Source organism: Heloderma suspectum, chromosome 4, assembly GCF_057233095.1.
Source record: "Heloderma suspectum isolate Gila_16-S chromosome 4, 16-S_ref, whole genome shotgun sequence".
Lineage (NCBI taxonomy): Eukaryota > Metazoa > Chordata > Lepidosauria > Squamata > Helodermatidae > Heloderma > Heloderma suspectum.
The window spans coordinates 61,511,599-61,532,198 of NC_139461.1; the positions used below are offsets into that span (position 1 = coordinate 61,511,599).

At 42.2% G+C, this 20,600-nt stretch overlaps 1 protein-coding gene across 1 annotated transcript in view; it reads left to right on the forward strand.

Moving 5' to 3' along the window:
• Positions 1-651: 651 nt before the first annotated feature.
• The window catches only part of TTPA (alpha tocopherol transfer protein), a 29,819-nt gene continuing 9,870 nt past the window's right edge, over positions 652-20,600 (forward strand). The window contains exons 1-3 of the mRNA XM_084849438.1: positions 652-1,235; positions 13,338-13,491; positions 17,827-18,020. Coding sequence (XP_084705564.1) covers positions 1,035-1,235; positions 13,338-13,491; positions 17,827-18,020 — 549 coding nt within the window. The 5' untranslated portion in view covers positions 652-1,034. The remainder of the gene's footprint in view (positions 1,236-13,337; positions 13,492-17,826; positions 18,021-20,600) is intronic.

Sequence of the window (20,600 nt, forward strand, 5' to 3'; positions counted from 1 at the left end):
ATATTTTATTTATTATATTTCTATGCTGCCCAACAGCCGAAGCTCTCTGAGCGGTTGACAAAACAAAGCATAAAACCACAGAATACAATAACATAGTAAAACATAACATAAAAACCAACAGCGGTGTAAAGATCTAATAATGCACTAAACCAATTTTAAAAAATCTGAAGGACTAAAAAGCCTGGGAAAACAACGTAAATCCCAGATCTGTATCTCATGTCTTATTGATACGATCCCGTCATGGTGACAATACCACTCTTGCATATTTATACCTGTAGCACGCACAAGGACATCTGTTGGGGTATTTTGGATAACACAGAATAAAAAGCGGGAAATAACGCTAGAAGAGCATAACGTGCCCCAACAGTTATCAGTGCCGTTCCATACCGATAAAAAGCACTCGTGTATACCTGCTGATCTTGGCCGAGCCCAACTGCTAGCGGCCTTGCCTAGCGTCAGCTCGCACACCTCCAGTCCAGGGGCTTAGTCTTAGTCCTACAGGGGTCCTCTTAAGCGGCCCAAAGTTGCCGGAGTCGCCTAGGAAGCGGCCGGGCGCGCGTCTCGTCAGCGGCCAGCGCGCTTGGCGACCCAGGGGAGTTCGCACGAGGGCCGGCGGGGCTTTGGCCCTCCTTGACCAGCGGAGGGGGCCCTGTCGCTACCCACAATGCTCCCGGATTGTTCCGGCAGGCCCGGGACCCCCGTCCTTCTCGACGGGGAAGGCACAAGATGAGGCGAGGAGCCTGGCGAGGAGCCGAGCGGGCAAGGGTGGCGGAGGGCTTGCCTAACCGGCTTGGCGGCTTACTGGCTGCTTGCGCGGGGCGAGGCGCGGCGCGGCGCCAGCCCGAGCACATTTTTGGCGGCGGCTAGGGGAGCCTAGCTGCTTGTCTTTCTTTCCTCGTAGTATTAAGTAACGTGACCAGGAGCAGGAGAAGCCCCCGCGCTGCTCCACCCGTTCCGGCCGCGCCGGGTCTGGGCGAGAAGGTCGCGGAGAGGCATTCCTTCCCCTCCTCTCCCCGTGGAGAGGCAGCGGCGCCATGAGCCAAGAGGAGCCGCGTCCCCCGCGGGGGAACCTCAACGAGCTGCCCGACGACTCGCCCTTGGTGCGAAGCGCCGTGGCGGCGCTGAGGCGCCGAGCCCGGGACGAGAACTTCCGGCCCGCGCAGCTGGCCCTTTCACACGGCCACCTGGTCCGCTTCTTGCGCGCTCGAGACTTCGACGACGACCTGGCGTGGAAGGTAACGGGCGGGCCTCCGAGGGCGCGCGCAGCCGAGCGGCCCTCGAGGCTGCTGCGCCGGTTCCCAACCTCGGGAGAAGCCGCGCCAGGTGGGCTTCGAGCCTGGCGCTTCTTCCCCGCGTCCTGCTGCCCTGGCTTTAAAAAACCCTCCACGGCCTGAGAACGGCGTGGAGAGGCTGGAATCCCCCCCAAGCAAGCACAGCGAGCGTTTAACGCAGGGTCCCCACTACCGTGCGCCCTCCAGACGCTTTGGACTTCAAATCCCATCAGCCCCAGTCAGCATGGCCAATGGTCAGGACTTTGGGGAGTTGTAATCCTAAACATTTGGAAGTTGGGGAAGGCTGGTTTAAAGACAGGTCCGCCTCCCTTCTTCAACCCTTGGCCTTCCTCTGCCAAGTGCGCCTTCCTCCTATGGCTCCTTCAGCGGGGACACACTGGTGAAAATCCAACATAAGCCCTACTTAGAGTGGATACCCTGAAATGAATGGGACTGAAGTTAGTCATTTATTTCAATGGGATTTTATTTCAAAAATCCATTTTTTATTTCAATTGGATTTTTGCCAATCGGTTGTATCCAGTGTTAGTCCTATTGAGAGCAGACTCCTTGAAATGAAGGGGGCTTCAGTTAGACTAACATTGCATACAACCCGTTCAGTGTGCCTAAAATAGAAAGGGCAAACGTTTCCCTCCTCTCCTTCCCAGAGCTCCTATGGATTCCATGATGATGCTTCTGACTTGGTACGACCCTCACAAAGTACAGAAGTGTTGTAGAATAGACAGTCTTGTGGCACTTTATGACTAACGCATTTATGGCATTAGCTTCTATGGAGCCAGTCCGCTTCACCAGATGCTAGAAATTTAAGCAACTCTAGGAGTGCCCTCAAGTCAGAATCTCCTAGTACTTGGAACTCTTACACATCAGAGTACAGTCTGAAGATGGTCTCACATGATATGCAGAAAGGGAGTGGGATAGAGGAATTGTATATGACTCAGCCTGCAATCATATCCAGACTTACCTGAGAGTAAGCCCTATTGAACTCAATGAGACTTACTTCTGAGTAGATATGCAGAAGATTGCCCTGCCACGTTCTCCCTCTTTTTGCCCTTCCTCTGTAATATCTGAAGCAGGGGAGAAGGAGCAGGAACATGAGCCTCAGGTGTGGATACAGCATGCACCTCATCACAAGGGAGATGTTTGCAGGGATTCATTTTGAACATAATAAGCATAAAAATAATATTTCATGTTAGACCACTAAAGCAGTGCTGCTTCATCTTTTTGAACCTAATGATCCTGGATTCCTACATAAAGACCTTCTTAAGCAATTGTATACAGCTGCAAAGTTATGTATAGCATGTAACGAAGTCCCCAAAGCAACTGACTGAAGAGCAGTGGGTTAATAAATTTGGGGAGACTGTAAGTACATATAAACTTAGCAAGTGCAGTAAGCAAAGAATCTGAACTTGAAGAATGATATTATGGCACCATGGTTTTCCATTCATTTCCTATGTTGAGGCACTTCAGACTTTTGATAAAGTTCCAACAAAGTACAGCTGACTGTATTTTTTCTGATTAATACACACAAACACATACAATGACATACACTTACACACCTTTTATATGTTGAAGAACTTGTATTTTTACTTTCATTAGATATTGAGCTCCTACTTAAAAAATTTTTATTGTAGATGTTACATAAGCATATCCGTTATAGACTAAGATTTATAATTAGTGAATTCTTTTGTTTCTTTAATGATTTTGATTTAATATTATGTATGTTCTTCTTTTGGTTGCCTTTATTTTGTTAACCTTGTCCTGAATTAAAATAAAATTTCATGAGAAATAAAAAGAGGATGTAACATGTGCAATTAACCTGGAGTATTACAGTTTGAGAAGAGGAATGTATCCACATGAACAACAGGCATCAAATTGTCATCTGAAACCTCTCTGTTGAGCTCCATTTAGGGAGCAATCCTATGGCTGCTAGTCATAGGATATGTAGCTTTCCTGGAGCTGACCTCGGAGCCCGCCTCCAAGGTCGGTTCCTGGAGAACTGACCTTCCCCCCCCTTCTGCGCTGCCTCGAACGGCCCCATGAACAGCCTCATGCTTAGAAGAGGAGCACAGAGTGGCCAAAATGGGGCATTCCAGGGCAAGGAAGGCGGAAATGCTGATACGACACATCCTATGTGTCATCCAGCGGCCTCCTCCCCAGCTCTGCCTTCCTGCGGCTAGACATCCGAAATCGGCTGTCTAGCCACAAATGCAGGGCAGGAGAAGTGCGGAGGGAATGATCCCCTCTGTGCTTCTCCTGCCCTGCATTGGATAGGTAGTCGCCTCCGAGTTCAGAGACGGCCACCTATCCCCATAGGATTGCACCCTTAGAACAGCTCTTTGAAACGTCTGTGCATGCAATACTTGGGGAAATCTGGAGCACCTTGAATTAAAGTGTCTTGGCATTACAGCTTTGGGCCTTTCCCCCATTCTGGGCTTCCTATCATACAGGGAATTGCATGTATAAAGAGGCATACTACCACAATTTAACAACATTGACTTCATATTCACAGATATCTTGTTTAAAACACCCCATACTGAGGTGTGTCTGCAAAATAGGATCATGAAATAAATTGTCCTCATATTTTGTCTTGCATAGTTTCTGTTTTGTTTGATGTAATTACTCTTTAAAAAAAACAACACCTGACAATAAAATATTGGTTTTTAAACATAGGCCGTGAAAAATGAACAATGATAATATAGTTGAAACTCACACAGTAAAGAATAATAAAAGTCCAAAGGTTCCATGTATCACAAAAAACATCAATATGACATCCAACGATAAACTAGATGTAAAACATCATATACAAATAACATAATGTTACAACAAATATGTTCTGTAAAGCCTTGTGAGAGGCCAGCCCATAGGTCTGTTTTGAATTACCTCTTTCTTCCTGGAGATCATACATCTATGACTGCATGTTAAACTCCAGAGACATGGAGCCCATCATGGGTTTTAAACTGATGGGTTGTCGTTATGTACAAACAGTCCTAGTATTGTTAAACAGTTACTCTTCCTCATCCATAAGCTGCTGTATCTATTTTGTCTTTAGACCCTAATATCATTCTTTGTTTGATACATGGGACCTTTGACCCTTTATGTATTTTTCTATTTAGTGTGATTTTTTTTTAAAATGTGTGCCTCTCTTTGGTTTTAAAGGGTTGTTTATTATGAACTTCATCACAGTTTGGTTTGTCCATTTTGGTTCACCCTCCTCCTTTTTCTAGCTTTTTGTATTTTTAAAGCAGCCATAGTAATGCCCTTTGCACATTAGCTTCTCACTGCAGTATGGAGCACCACAAAAGAAAAACAATTAAACAAGTCCAACCTGCTTGCAAGAAGCCACCCTTAATTAAATAATCTGAGGAAAGGACTAGCTGGGATACTGATACTGCAGTTTTTCTGGTTCAGTCTCTCTGGTGCCTGGCAGAAGCTGCAAGGGAAACTGCATCCAAGAAGACAAATAGCAACTGGGTGGGTGCTTTTGTTCAGGGATTTGGAATGGAAGCAAAACATTAAATCTACACACACATACCACAGCCCTAGTCAAAATCATACCCACCTACTCCAGTGGTTGTTTTCTGAAGAAGAATAAAAAGCCCTTGCAAAGTTCCCAAAGAAATTCACTTACAGGCAGTTGGCCCTTAGACAAAGCTCCTAACTAAATTTTATGTGAAATGCAGAGGTTCTGTGAGCCTGTGTCTCTCTTCTCCTCCTTGTAACAATGCATGATGTGATGCTGTTCTGTGTGCCCGACCACTGCCTCATAATATTGGCTGTTGGTGATAGGGGCAATGCGGTGCACAGCACAATGATGCTGTCTCCCACACTTCTTCAGCTACATGTTATGGGGAAGAGAGGGGGAAGTGATACAATGTTATGATTCTAAACTGCCATGAGGACATTTGTCAGTTGGGCAGTCTATAAATTTAATAAATAAACAAGTGCTGTGTCTTGACACGGAGACTGGCCTTCTCTGCAGTGGCGCCCACCCTGTGGAATGATCTCCCCCCTGAAGTACATCAGACCTCAGTGATGAATGTTTTAGGCATTTATTGAAAACACATCTGTTTGCTGTCCAGCCATGAGCTATTTTTGCACCAGCCTCATAATACTTTGTGTGTGTGTGTGTGTGTTTACTTTGTTTTTATTTGTTTACATTTATATTTTGTAAATCACTGGGATTTGTTTCAAAAAGTATTCTCCCATAGCTTTCCTCTCTCATCTCCTGCCTCCCCCCAATATCTATGAGACCTCTCTCACACAACCCACCATCTCTTCCTCCTCCTCCTTCTCTTGTTGTCCCAGACCAGCCTCCTCTCTCTATCACTATCCACTTACTGACTGATGTATGGAGGAAGAAGCTTTCTGACAACTTCCTTCCAAAAATCTGGGACGGAAGAGGTCTAGGTGGGAGGGTGTTTGCTGATATGCTGTGGGCAGGGAAAGCTTCTAGAAAGCCATCCATTGACCCCCTTTCCCTGCACCCTTTAGCCACTCAGAAAGCCTCAGGAGTTGGGCAATCCTGATAACCTTCAACCTGGCATGCATGCAGTTGTTTGGGTAATTTGAAGAGGGTTTGATGAGGGGTTTTGAGCTATTGGCTTCCACATCACTTTTTTTTCTGGAAAGCTTTGGGAGTCTCCAACATGCAGGATTATCTGCACACTTGAGAGGGATTCTTCTTTAGATGTATGATCGACAAGGAAGAGTTATATGGCTGCACTTCTTAATGCTTACATACATTAAATCAAGTATTTACTCCCTGCTCAAGTGATGTTAAAGTTTGCTACCTTAGCTTAGTGTGGCCACATGGGTCTGTAGGCAAGCTTGATGGATCGTAGCCTTGGAATTTGTTAGGGAACACAGGTAGAGTTCTAATGGCATGAGCTACTGTTCAAACTCTCCTCTTGCAAGGCTTCCATGGAACAGCCATTATTGATTCACAGTTAGAATAGAACAAAATGCTACAACTAATATTGCTACAAATGACAACATTTATTTTATTCATATGTGGATCCAAGCAAACCAATACATTTGCTCTCCAACTGAACTTCTCATTGGATCAATAACAAATTTATGTTCACTAGCATTCCTTACAATGGCTGTGACAGAAAATCTATTATCACTACTGCATCCAGCAGCTTTCCTTTGACCATGTGAGAAATTACAAAGACAGGAACCGCATTGTAATTTGAAAAGGCAACATACATAATGCCCATGCCTTGCAAGTGTGTGTATTAGAGAACAGCTTGTTTTGAGTGAAATTTAGATCTCCTCACTTCACTGCACCTCTTCCTGTGATCAGCACACACTTAACAATAGTTGTTGCTTCTATCTTTAGATGGCATACTTATTTCCAAAATGAAGACAATGAGGCAGTGTTCCAAGAAGCTATTTTATTCACTGCTTCATAAACTTGAAAACTCAAAATGACCCATAGTAATAATTGGGCAGTTTCCAGCTGTTTGTGTTCCCCATCAGCCAATTTTATGCCTGGGACATACCAAACAATTGGTTCCATCCCAAGCCATTTCTCTGCTTCCAATGTATCCTGTCTAGTAGAGAGTGTCAGCTATTACACAGTTCTGTCCTTTACGATGAGCTACAAATGGCTGAGATAAAGTGATGCTAAACTTGGGGCCCCTCCAGCAGCACAGTTAACTTTTAATCCACTCAATTTAACACAAGCCTGTTCTTGTATAATTTGGGCACATTAACAATAGGACATAGGGATGGTGGTAGCACTATTTGAGCACTATTGTTTTGAATAAAATACAACAGGCAGATCTTTCGAGTATGGACTATGAATTTGTACAGTCGTCTGTACAATTTTGGATAATGCACAATTAACTTACATAATTTGCTACTGCAAGATGTGGCAAGGGCCACTAGCTTTGAAAGTTTTAAAACATTTTTTAAAAGATTAGACAAAAGCATGGAGAATTGGTGTGCCATGGATATTAGCCAGGGTAGTTAAATGAAACTTCCATCTTCAGAGATGATGTGGTTCTTCTAATTCTTACCAAATGTTGGGAACACAGAGAAATGGGAATCATCGTTGTACCCCACTGGAGGTTTTTGGGGGATAGCCAGTTGACCATTTTGTTAATGAATATGGCTAGAATTGGTCTGATTAATCAACACAGTTCCTACGTACTTATGTCATGACCTGAAGAAATCAGCTTTTACCTCAAGCGTTTTGGTTAGGGCAGGTGTACTCTTGTATTATATGGGAGCAGAAGAGAGGCAGATTTTGCCAACCCTTACTTTTTGTATATTTATAGTCTCTTTGTGGACACGTTGTACCAAAGCTCTTCCTTACAGGCACCAGCCTGAATGGCAAATGGTGCAGAGGGTAGCAGATAAGGGTGTATCAGCTTAGGGAACATACAGCCTAGGTCGGGTAGGCAATGTGGTGTCCTCCAGATGTTTTTGACTTCAATTCCCATCAGCTACAGCCAGCATGGCCAATGGTAAGGAATTATGGAAGCTGTACTCCAAAATATCTGGAAAGCACCAAGTTGTTTATCACCAGCCTAGGTTATGGTACTGTTTCAATGTGTAACAAGACTGGCCCAGTGTGGTATAGCATTTGTGGCTTAGAAGCTCAGCAGAATCTGAAGATAATGCAATTATTTAGCTTCCATAATAATTGTGGTACTTGTTTAGAATATAAGTTATATGCTATTCATGGTCATGAACATTAACACCTTTATATACTTGTACATTCTGATGAAGTAGGCTGAATTCCATGAAAGCTTATGTCATAATAAATTTGTTATTATGACACATAATAAGGTGCCATGAGACTCTTCTGTTGCTTTTATGTAAGGTTACTTCAGAATAACTTTCCTTGGGGAGAGAGAGAAAATAATGTTGTAAAGCTACAATATTTTTTATAATAAAAACAACAAAAAGCATCCAGCTGAAAATAGAGGAAAGGTAAAGATTGCAATACATGGTAAATATCTGTTCCTAAGCATCTTAAGAATGTTGTTGTTCCCAGCATCTGAGAACAAATGCTGAAGACCAGACTTCTTTTCCACTGAAGTATTTTCCATCTGAACGCCTAAAAATGATTGATTTGGAAGTTTCATAGGAAAAGCACTGTGAGAAACCACTAAAGCTATAAATGAATTATCTGTTTACTATTGGCTACTTGTCATTTATGTTTCATGTTATAAATAATGTATTCATAAAGGCAGGTCTATTGCAGATGTTCACAACTCAATATGGTATGAATAGTACAAAATTGAGCTTCCCTCTGAAGTCAGACTAAAATGCAAGCCCTTTTGTTTATAAAAAGTTTGAGTTTGAATAAATATCTTCCCAGTAATGCAGAAGATGACAGCCTTTGAGCAGCTACAGTTCACCGCTTCATCCATCTCATATCTCTCATAAATTAAGAACAGCATTAATTAATTGGCAAATGAGAAAGCCATCAACATTCCTGGGCAAAGATCATGCCTAGAACTGACTATATTGATGGCCTCAACGAACTGGATCAGATTTGTTTGCAGTTGCATTGTGCAAACAGAATTGTGCAAATTCAACATTTGCTGAGGAAGAAAAGCCCATGATTCCAGGAATAGAATGGAAGCATGCATGCATAGGAGATACATAAATAGTGTTTCAGAACAGTGAAGGACAAAACTGGAATGAAATTAAAGTACAATGTTAAAAGTACACTGATTTGGACAGAAGCTAAGGCTTTCTACCAAAGTTTATCAAGGTTAGAGCATGTGCAGAAAGAGCCCGCCTCTCTGGATAACAGGGTGAAGATACTGGGTTTCTCAATTACAAGAGAAGCTTGTTTAATTTCTTTATGCCTGCCTGGTTCTTCTTCACAATTGTTACACATTTAGCTGCTTTGCTTGGCATATTTAGCTAGTCAGTTTTGATGGTATCAAAATGGTTCCATATTCCACACTGACTGCCCAAAGGGATCTACTTTGTGTTTATCATAGGCTAGTGCATTCAGATAGCAGCAAACTAGTTATTGGAAACTTTATTCTCACTGAAAGGTAACAAATTTAAATGGATTTGATCCAAAGTAATTTAGGGAGCAATCTTCTGGCCTTTACACAACATCTGAGGCGGTCATAGGATTGTTCAGAGTCCGAGGTCAGAGATAGCACTCCAACCTCAGAAGGGAGAGTTGGAGATCCAACCGCCCTCCCCCTTGCAGCTGGCATGGAAAGAACTGTGCCAGTTGGCCTCCAAGGTCAGGAACTCAACCTTGAAGAGGGGGAAAGGGGACATTTCAGTGGGTGGGGAGGGGAGGAGACTGGATAAAAGCCAGGATACAAGTTATCCTGAGCCTCTGCCAGCCTCCTTCCCTCACCCTCCAAAACACCTTCACTAGAAAAGCCCATCTAGCAAAAAATGCTAGGTGGCAGGATGGGGAAGGGAAGATCACCTCCACCCCTCCTCCTGCCCTGCATAGGATGATTGTAAGCCTCTGAGTTCAGGGGCTTATGATCATCAAGGGCACAATTGCTAGGAATGCACCCTTAATGTCTACATTTTGAAGGACATTCGTTCTATCACAGTTAACTTTATTTTCTGTACTTTTAAACTGCCTAATAACTGAAGTGTTCAGAGCAATGTACAGTAAAAACATAAAAAGAAACATTAAAACAATAAAATAAAAACAATGTAGAATAAAACCAAGATAAAAAACCAGCAGCAAAGAATAAAACCATTCCAGCATATAAAACCACATTAAAACTTGCAGCAGAATAGAGTATTACAAACACTAAAACAGTTCTTAAAATGCCTGGGAAAATAAAAACATCCTCAGCTGTCACTGGAAAGACCATAGTGTAGGTTCCAGATGAGCCTCTCAGGTGAGAGCATTCCACAAACAGGGTGCCACCACTGAAAAGACCCTCTCTCTTGTAGCCACCCACCTTGCCTCATTTGGTAGAGACACCTGGAGTAGGGCCTCAGATTATATTCTTAATGGCTTGGTAGGTTAATATAGGAGGAGACACTCCTTCAGATAACTTGGCCCCAAGCTCTTTTCATTTTACCTTAAACATTTTTCATTTACCTTAAAAAAAAAACGTAAACCCATTGTTGACAAATAATAGTCATGAAAAAACAGCTTCATCCACCAGATGAGGTCTTAAAATAAATTATGGCGAATTCTGATCTTCACCTGCAGGGTGTAATGTATTAAGTAACATATCCTGTAAAATATAAAGGTTATGTGCAACTCAGGTTCTGGTGGGATAATAGCTGCAGCTCTGTATAATATTACTGAATTCTTCCTTATCTCCTCGTGAATACTGGTAGAAACAGGATCTCTATTCTTTTCATCTGAAAAGAAAGCCACTATTGTCTCAAAATTAAGCCATTTTGTGTGCAACCAGAAAAATAACTTTACCGCTAGATAATCTTGCTGTGAAAAGTAACTTATATCTGCAGTGTTTACTGTTGATGTATTAAAAATATGTACTTGATCTGAAATGCAACCCTATACATGCTAACTCAGTGTTAAGTTCCATTGAGTTATGGGCTCACTCCCTCATAAATGAGCATAGGATTACAGCCTGAGTAACTGTGTAGAAGCAGTAAGTATCTTATACTTTCTCTACTTTTGTTTTAGAAAACATATATTTGTGCATTACCCTTCCTCCAAGGAGCTTAGGGCGATGAACACGGGTTTAACTGTTGTGTGGGGTAGATCAGCTGGAGATGTACTGACTAGTACAAGATCACTCAGTGAGCCTCGAAGCTGGCAAGCAATTCAGGCTTCCCCACTACAAGTCAGATACCTTATCGAGTACATGAAGAATTTCTATATACATGTGTCCAACAAGCCACTGGATGAAGCTGGCATGGAACCATTTATTATGTAGAGAAATTATGATGATCGACTCTATTTCCTGTGGTTTGAATAAGGATGATGGGTTTTTTAATCACACATGTTAATTGGCTTACTATTGGAATGATGTCTGTTATCAACCTATGTTTTGTGAATGGCAATCTTTAAGGCAGGGGTGCAGAACCTGAGATCTGGGGGCCAAATCTGGCCCTCTCGGGGTCCCAATCCAACCCTCTGGGGTTCCTCAAATCCCATGCTCCTTTCGCAGCCCCCCTTCACCCCCAACCACCCATTGTTTGGTAGGTTCCCACCTTTTGGTATTTTGGCCCTGCCCATTTGCCTTTAACTCCCACTCCTTTTGCATTTGGCCGCATCCACCACTGGAATGTGGCTTCTGAGAACTAAAAGATGTCCTCCACCCCTGCGGTAAGGTAATCATCACTGATAGTACTTTTTGCATTTTAATTCCCTCTGATGACACAGTTTACATCCCCCACCCCAGCATGTGTTTAGAAATCTGCCAATTTGAGGTTAACATGAAGTGGACAGTGTCCAAAAAAGCTTATGCTGAAATACATTTGTTAGTCTTTAAGGTGCCACAAGACCCGTTGTTGTTTATATTGATAACAAGATACCTCACCCTGCAGTTTCATCAACTAGAAATGAGTGGTGGTTACTTAGAACACAAAGGTAAGTTAACAAAGACCTAAGATGTCTGTAAATAGATCACTGAAAAGTCTGGGCATATTAGCAGCAGGGGGAAAACAAGCAGTTTGAGAGAAGATCAGGTAACAGAAAAGTCCAACTAATAGAAATAATGCAAATCTAATCACAGCAAAGGCCAGTTAATCAATATATAGATTATCGATATAGATACACACACAAACAAACATCCTGTGTTAGTGTGCTTGGTTCTGCTAAAAGGCAAGATACAAATTTATGTTTAGCTCTCTGTGTACACACGCAAGGATACAGTGGGCAGTATCCAACTGTGTCATTCCATTAGCGCAAAAGACATTGTGCTAGCGAAAACTAGGTTCCAGACTATGTGCAAGAGGAGAATCCAACTAAAGTTATATTTGCACAAGCGTGGCTGCACAAGCATGGCTGCACAAGTGGTACGCTTGCACAACCCATTGTGCAACTGATTTTGCATAACTCTTGCCCAATCCGTTGTGCAATCTGTTGTGCATAACTTTGAGCAACACATTGTACAACCTGTTATGCATGCAGCTGTCCACTGTGCTTACAAAAACCGTTGTGCAACCAGTTGCTCAACTGCTCCACAACCCACTGTACAAGCATAATGAGCAACCAGTTCCACAACGGAAAGATTCAGCAGAGCTCCCCTAGTGCTATTTGAGTTTGCAGAATGACACTGTTGGATACTGCCCTAAGAAATATCTCATACTTGAAGCCACTCACCCTTTCTCCTGACCACCAGTCATTTGGTGGATTCCTAGCTTTTGTGCAGTTTTCCCCTTATTCTAAAAAGTTGAAATGCCTCTTCTAACGCTTAATCACTGGCAATAAGAGATTTAAGCTACAATATGCTGGTACTTTGGCCCCTTCCACTACTGGAATATGATCCCCAAGAGCTTCTCCAAAATGGAATTCAGCCCTCAGGCTGAAAGAGGTTCAACACCCCTGTGCTAGAGCAGAGCCTTCCTCCCCAATTCCATCATAAGATTGTGATCATGCAGACACCAAGACTTCAACACCAAATCTGCTTCCCCGCACCCTCGTGCCCCCCACCTGCTTTCTGTAACAAGTTGCCTGATGAAGATCTGGAGATCTCCAAAGCTTGCAGGTTTTGGGTGGCCTTTTGGTTGACCTCAGTACACTAATTATGGATTTTGGAATTGAAAAGAACAATTAAACATCAGATCTCTTGTTTTTATGTCATCAGTTTTTATTCATCCTGAATCCCTTGCAAAATACAAGAGCAAGAGGTGGGGTTATTGAGATTAAAGAGTAACCAAACTGAATTGATAAAATAGATGTACACAGATTATAAAATTCACTATATATGTCCATTACATTCAGTGGATTTTACTCCCAAGTAAGTTTGTAAAGGAATGCACCCTGGGTGAAAAAACTAAAAAGGCAGAGATACAATGTTTAATGGTGTAAGTTGTATTACAGGATATTTCATAACTGACAATCATCCCCCCCCCCCGTTGTTGTTGTCGTTGTTTTACTATTTCTTTCCCCAGCTGTTGAAAAACTATCATAAGTGGAGAGCTGAATGCCCAGAAATAAGTGCAGATCTACGGCCTAATTCTGTTCTCAGCCTCTTAAATGCTGGTTACCATGGAGTTTTGAAAGAGAGGGACCCAACTGGCAGTAAAGTTCTCATTTATAGAATTGGCAAGTAACTTTTCTTTTTACAACACTGGTAAATAGCATGCTCTTATTTCAAACTATACTCTTTAAACCAGGCTGCAGAATTCCATACCAACCATTATGGCACCAACAGTTTTGAAACATTGTTTAACGATTCATGAATTACTAAACTGACTTTCCGAATTAATTGATATTGTGACTAATTTCTGATTGGATAGATCATTTGACATTGAAGATTAACACAATGCAACTGGATGAATTGTTCTTAAGGTGTGTGTGGGTTTTTTAATCAGCAGTCAAGAAATTGAAGCCTACTGACTGGAGAATTGAGTAGCAGTTATTGAGATGATTTGAGTTTACTGTTGTGTTATTTAATTAACTATCCTTGTGAGTAAAATTAACGAATTAATGAACTGTGATAATGATTTATTGTAAATGGTGTATTGAAATTTACTAATTAATAGCACAGAGGTTAAGTTTTTGGATAACAGATAGAAAAAGCTATTGTATCAGTTCATGTCTGAAAGAATGAAGTAAAATTGACTAAGGTGAGCTATTCAATTAAACATCTAGAGAGTGAAGTGTTAGTACTTATTTGAATAAGGAACCTACATCTTGCGTGAGAGATGAAGCGCAAAACACAATGGGCACATTGCAGCCAAAGTTAAGCAGTTTTAAATCGCATTGGGCTGGTTTGGACGATTGCAGGGTGGCTAATAAGCCACAGTGCCAGTTGCGTGCTGGCCGGATTTACCCTTGTCGTTGTCACGTGTTGCGATGTCCAAACCTAGCAAGAGTAGGTGTTTGGGCTCGTTCACAAACCACCCAGTAGTGGGTTCTGGGTGGTTTGTTAACCACCCATCCTCACCAGGTTTGGACATCAAAACAAGCTGCATGGGCAAGGGTAATTATGTAAATCCAGCCGGCACGTGATTGGTTCATGCAGGGTGGTTAAAAAGCCACAGTAGCTTATTAACCACCTACAATCATCCAAACCGGGTCATTGAATTAAAGAATTACATTTCAGTCTTTTCAACAGTAAATTATACCTCGGTTTCTCCAAAATAATCTATACAGTCCATAGAGCACATCCCAACCAAAATTAAGCACTTTTCAATCCTATTTATTTCAATGGCAGAAATTTAACTTCATGAGTCAAAGCACAATCCTAACCTCCTCAGAAAGCTATCCAAAGCAGGTTAGAAGGGGGAAAGAATGCCCCACTGCTGGCAGAGAGAGTTCCACCAATGGGAGATACATCCTCTGCAGAGGCCCCCAGTATGCCCACAGAAAGCTCCATGAACACAGATCTACTGCTGGCAGTGTTCCCAACAGTGGTAGGCTCAAAAATGGGTGTGCCAGGGGCATTCTCGAAGCAGCCTTAGATCCACTGGATCCAAAGCCCCTTTGGTCCCCCAAGAGGCCCTAGGATCAGCTACACCAGCCTGGAGCTGCCATAGATAATTCTGACCACCAGTACCAGTGGTTACAATTGCGGGGAGGGGGAATTCATACAGAGATCCACTGTGCCTCTTTGTGGGACACCCCTACGCACACACCCCTCCCACCCTGGCTGGCAGGATCTAGCAGGGCTTTAGAATGAATGGATCATCCACCACTTCTCTCCCCACCACTTAGGACTGCTGTGCTCCTCAGTCTTTGAAATCAATGATCCTTTAGAGCTGTTCATTTCTAGGCTAAACATACAAACAAGTGCTGTCACACTGTTTGCTTTTACTGTATTGTAGTTGTTTCCTTAAGAAGAGTGAGGCTATATATGTTAGAGTTTGAGAATTACTACAGAGTAAGGCCCCATCTAAATTGTGGCTGGCCCCTGATTTGTTTTACTTGTATGGGAACTTCACAATATTGACACTGTAACTCTCCTGCTCTTTGCACTCATAACTAGTGCCATGCCAAAAATGTTGATTCTTCCATTTTGGGCAATTTGTGGAGGCAGTGGGTGGTGGGGACAAAAACTCTGGTGAAAGAGGCTGGGAGAGGTGAGGATTTCATAGAATTTTCTCCTTGGGGAGGGGGATAGGATTTCGACGTACCTTTTAAAATGTAGGCAATTCTTGAGGGGTCGTCTTTCTATTTTTTATTTTTTTAAAACACCCCCTGCATTTGCAGGAGCCCAGGACTCTTCTCCAGCCCTGCAGTTTCTAAACTCCCAGGAGACCATGTGACCTCACCCTCTTCAATAGGTTTTCAGGAAGAACTCCCAGCTAGGGAAGATTCCTGGGCTCCTGCAATTGTAGGGGGTGTTTTTAAAAGAAAAAGAAAGAAGACCCCCTCAAGAATCGCCTACACTTTAAAAAGGTATGTGGAAACCCTGTCCCCCTCCCCATGGAGAAAATTCTCTGAAATTCTCCTGCTCCCTGCAAAAAAGGCAGAAAAAACAATGCCTCTTTCACAGGGAGAGGAAAAGGTCCTGAAAACGGGGCAGGATTCGGCACAGCACTACTCTTAACATAGTTTTTTTAAAAAAAATTGTGTTTATTTGCTGCCCTTCATAATATTTATCCCATAATGGTTGTGACTCAGTGGTTGCCACAAGATAGGGAAGCAGTGGCCATGTTGCCATCTGCATGGAAACTTAAAAATTCCAGCAGATTGTCTCCAACATAAGAATAAAGATGCACTGGCAATATATTGCCTTTGGGCTTATCTGGACAGTCGGTTGAAAGTACGTCCCACTTCAATGTAGTTTTTAGGCAATCGTCTTAACAGTCTGAATTCAAAGGCAACTGGATAATATCCAGTCCATACATAATGAATGGAGAAGTGGTATCCTTATTGTGCAGGTATGTGTGCATGCTCTCCCCCTTTTTTAGAAAAAAAGACAACATGTTTGCCCTAATACATGGGAAAGAGAATTCTCAGCCTCCAAACAGGGGGCTAACAAGTTGGCTACTCTGAAGACAACCTCTGGAGAAACTCCTTGTCAGTTTTTACTTTGGCAGAGTCTAATTGAATTGTTGGCAAAGTTTGAAGACTGGCTGCTGAGAGTGAAATGGATCAACTGGGCATGGGGAGAGGAGGAGTTGTACTGAGTCTTGTGCAACAAATGAGCAAGATCTAGGCACCTGTTGCATCATAAACTGATCATTTGGAAAGGTCCTTTTGAGTATCCTCTGTATACATGAGGGTATCATATGTCCAAAGATGATGTAGGGCTCCAGACTATCATTCATTGTATTATTGTTTTAATTGTTGCTGGAAGTTGACTTGAAAGGAATTGTTCCTGAAAAGAAGGGTAAAAATATTTTAAATCAGTACATAAATAAATTCTAAAATGTCTGTGTACTTTAATCTAGTTTTGATTAGTAACACTTGATCAAATCCTAAGCACATTTACCCATTGAATTTGATGAGGCTCTGAGTAAACATGCTTAGGGTCATGCTTTTCTGTTCTGGCAGGCCTTTGGGGATAGCTAGTCTGGACCTGTGAGAATATGATGGCTGGATACTATGATTTATATTTCTTGTTGTCTTTTAGAATTGTGATATTTTATATATTTTTAATATTATTGATGCTTTAATTATATTTTGAACTTTTTATATTTCTTTATATAAGTTTTAACTGTACAAGTTTTTAATGTTGTAAAGCCGCCTTGAGTCTCGGTATTGGGGAAAAGGCAGGATATAAATAAATATAATAATAATGCCGTGAACATTAATTCATTATTTATTTACATAACTTAATACCCCACTCTTTAATCCAGTGGGATTCTTAGAGCGGCTTATAATACAATCCTATAAATTAATAGTGAACTCATACTCCAAGTGCTGATCCTTATGTAGCTAAAACAACACCATCAATATACATGACGGAGATAACAGCTTTGAGACCCCAAGGTTTGCAGAGCTACAAAAACAATCGTAAGAGGAAAAAGAAAACCTTTGGGCCAAGGAACTGCAAAACAGCCCAGTGAGAATGGATGACAGCAGGAATAGAAAAATGGCAGCCGGCGGGGTGCGGTGAGGGGGAAATAGAGTATCCTGGAAGCTGGCTAGCTGGAAACCTGAGAGGGAGTGCTCCACACTAGCATTTTGTTGGAGGTTCCACTTGTACAGTCATAAGAACAATAAAACCAAAAACCAGAAATAGCAAACATTCAGTTAAGCAGTCTTCTTGCTCAGAATAGTTCATGAAGTGTAAGGCATTTATTTCAATGAGAAGGCTTGAAGAAATCACTGAACTTCTTTATCTTGTCTTTGACTCTTGCAGCCCAGCTCACAACCCAGTTTAAGCCAAAGTACAAGGTTTAAGCCAAAGTACGAGGTTTAAACCTGTTTAGTTCTATTGACATTGATGGAAATGTTTTCTTATGTGCTTCTCTTTCTTTCATTTAGCACGATGGGACCCAAAGATATTTACAGCATTTGATGTGTTTCGTGTAAGTCTCATCACATCTGAGCTTATTGTAAGGGAGATAGACACACAACGGAATGGAGTCAAGGTTATCTTTGATCTCCAAGGATGGAGATTTGCCCATGCCTTTCAGATCTCTCCAGCAGTGGCCAAGAGAGTAGCTGCTGTGCTCACAGTAAGTTCTGAGGCTTAATTTTAGTTCCTCCATCAGCAGGTTGTGTTAAGCATATACCTGTGGTTTCAGCAAATGAAAGAAGCAGATTAATCCCATGTTTTATCCATTTGAAAAGTAAATAGATAAATGTATCCAATATAGTGTAATGCTGCATTTCTAGATGGCTTAGGCCCTAAGCTTTAGGGCAGGGGTGCAGAACCTCTTTCATTCCGAGGGCCAAATTCCATTTTAGGAAACCGTCAGGGGCCACATTCCAGTGGTAGGTGGGGCCACAGGCAAAAGGGGCAAGGGCAGAAATACCAGCATATTGTAGTGTACAGCTCTTACTTCCAGGAACTAAGCCTTAGGAGAGACACTTCAGCCTTTTCGAATGGGGAAAAAATCTGCAAAAAAGCCAGGAAACCACCAAACAGTGGTTGGGAAACTCCAGAGGATTGAGTTGGGACCCCAGGCCTGCTGTTCTGCACCCCTGCTTTGGAAATACTAAACAATAGCAGGACTGCAGGTGTGCAAAAATCATGCATTTACGCCCCCAGTGCAGTCCACTGAAAATATATTCTAGAGCACTGCAATTTCACAGACGCTACCAGACACTTAAAATAATGTAATCCCCCTCCACCTTCATGGTAGTTATTTTAATTGAGTGCATAATGTATCTGAATTGATGTAAACTGAACAGTGAACTAGTCCTTATTGGCAGGTTTTCTCCCACCAATGGGGTAACAGGGAGTGTGTGCCTGAGAAGCAAGAAGAAGCCCACTTTCTATGTGGTCCTGAGGGAAAAGAAGAAAGTCTGTCTTTGGAGTTTTGGTTTGATCCTGGCTTGTTGCTTTGGCCTCTTTACTGTTCTGAATCCCAGCTGGGTTCTTCCTGTTGGCAAAGCAGCCTCTTTGGCAACCAGGATTTGCCAAGGGGTCCCCTGGTAAAGACTGCAGAGGAAGGAGTTGTGGTGCTGGTGGTGATGATGATGACAATGTGCTTTCATGCTGCTCCTCAGGCAAAAAGACTCTCAGATCAGCTTACATATAATAAATTAAATAATACAGGCCCAATCTAAAGACATGACACACACAAGGAAAAAGGAATGGGGAAAGAAGGCGGGCGGCGGGGATTAATTCTTTTAGCAGGGCTGGTGGAATGGCTTTGCTGTCCCTCTCATCTCCATGGCCTGAGGAGAAAGTCTGTCTTTGGAAGTTCCTACTGGGTTTGAATCAGCTAGCCAGCCACCTTTCCCACCTAAGGGAATTGTGATTTTGGGGAGACCTTCAGTATACAAATTAGATAGTTATTTTAGGGATTTCAAAGAGACTGTCCACATCTGTAGATCCGCTCACATTTCCCCAATCACTCCTGTTTTCTTCCTCACAGGAATAGAGCAAGGGGACTGTACAGCAACAGTATTCTCTGTGTGAATCCATATGTACAAGTTAGCTAATATGTGTGATCTGCCCAGTTCCCAGTTTGAATCCTCACACATTTTCAACTTTCTCCCAATCTAGGTTACTCCTCCCCCAACCCTTTCCTACTTATGGTTACTTTTGAAAGTAAATCTTTCTGGGTGTGTGGGTGTTATTGTTTTCTTGGACTTCCAAAATGCTTTTGACAAAGTCCTTCACCAAAGACTCCTGAGCAAACTTAGCAGTCATGGAATAAGAGGAGAGGTCCTCTTATGGATCAGTAACTGGTTAAAGAAGAGAGAGCAGAGAGTAGGAATAAATGGTAAATTCTTCCAATGGAGGGATATAAACAGTGGTGTCCCACAGGGATCCATACTGGGACCAATGCTATTCACCTTATTCATAAATTATCTGGAATTCGGACTGAGCAGTAAGTGGCCAAGTTTGCTGATGAAACCAAATTATTTAGGTGGTTAAAACAAAATGGGATTGCAAGGAGCTCCAAAAGGATCTCTCCAAACTGGGAGAATGGGCATCAAAACAGCAAATGCAGTTCAGCGTAAGCAAGTGTAAAGTGATGCACGTTGGTGGAAAAAATCCCAACTTCAAGTATTAACTGATGGGATCTGAGGTAGCAGTGAATGACCAAGAAAGAGATCTTGGGGTTGTGGTGGACAGCTCATTGAAAATGTTGTCCCAGTGTGTGGCAGCTGTGAAAAAAAGACAAATTCCATGTTAGGCGTAATTAGGAAAGGAACTGAAAATAAAACTGCCAAGATCATGCTTCCCTTATACAAATATATGATGCAACCACACTTAGAAATTGTGTGCAGTTCTGGTCACAGTACCTTAAAAAAGGACATTGTAGAAGTGGAAAAAGTACAGAAAACAGCAACTAGAATGATCAAGGGGCTGGAGCATCTCCTATGAGGAAAGGTTACAATAGCCAGGATTGTTTAGCTTAGAAAAAAGGCAAGTAAGGGGAGACATGATAGAAGTGTACAAAATTATGCATGGTGTGGAGAAAGTGGATAGGGATGCATTTTTCTCCCTCTCTTATAATACTAGAACCCAAGGTCATTCCATGAAGCTGATTGGTGGGAGATTCAGGACAGATAAAAGGAAGTACGTCTTCACACAGCACATCGTTAAACCATGGAATTCACTTCCAGAAGATATAGTG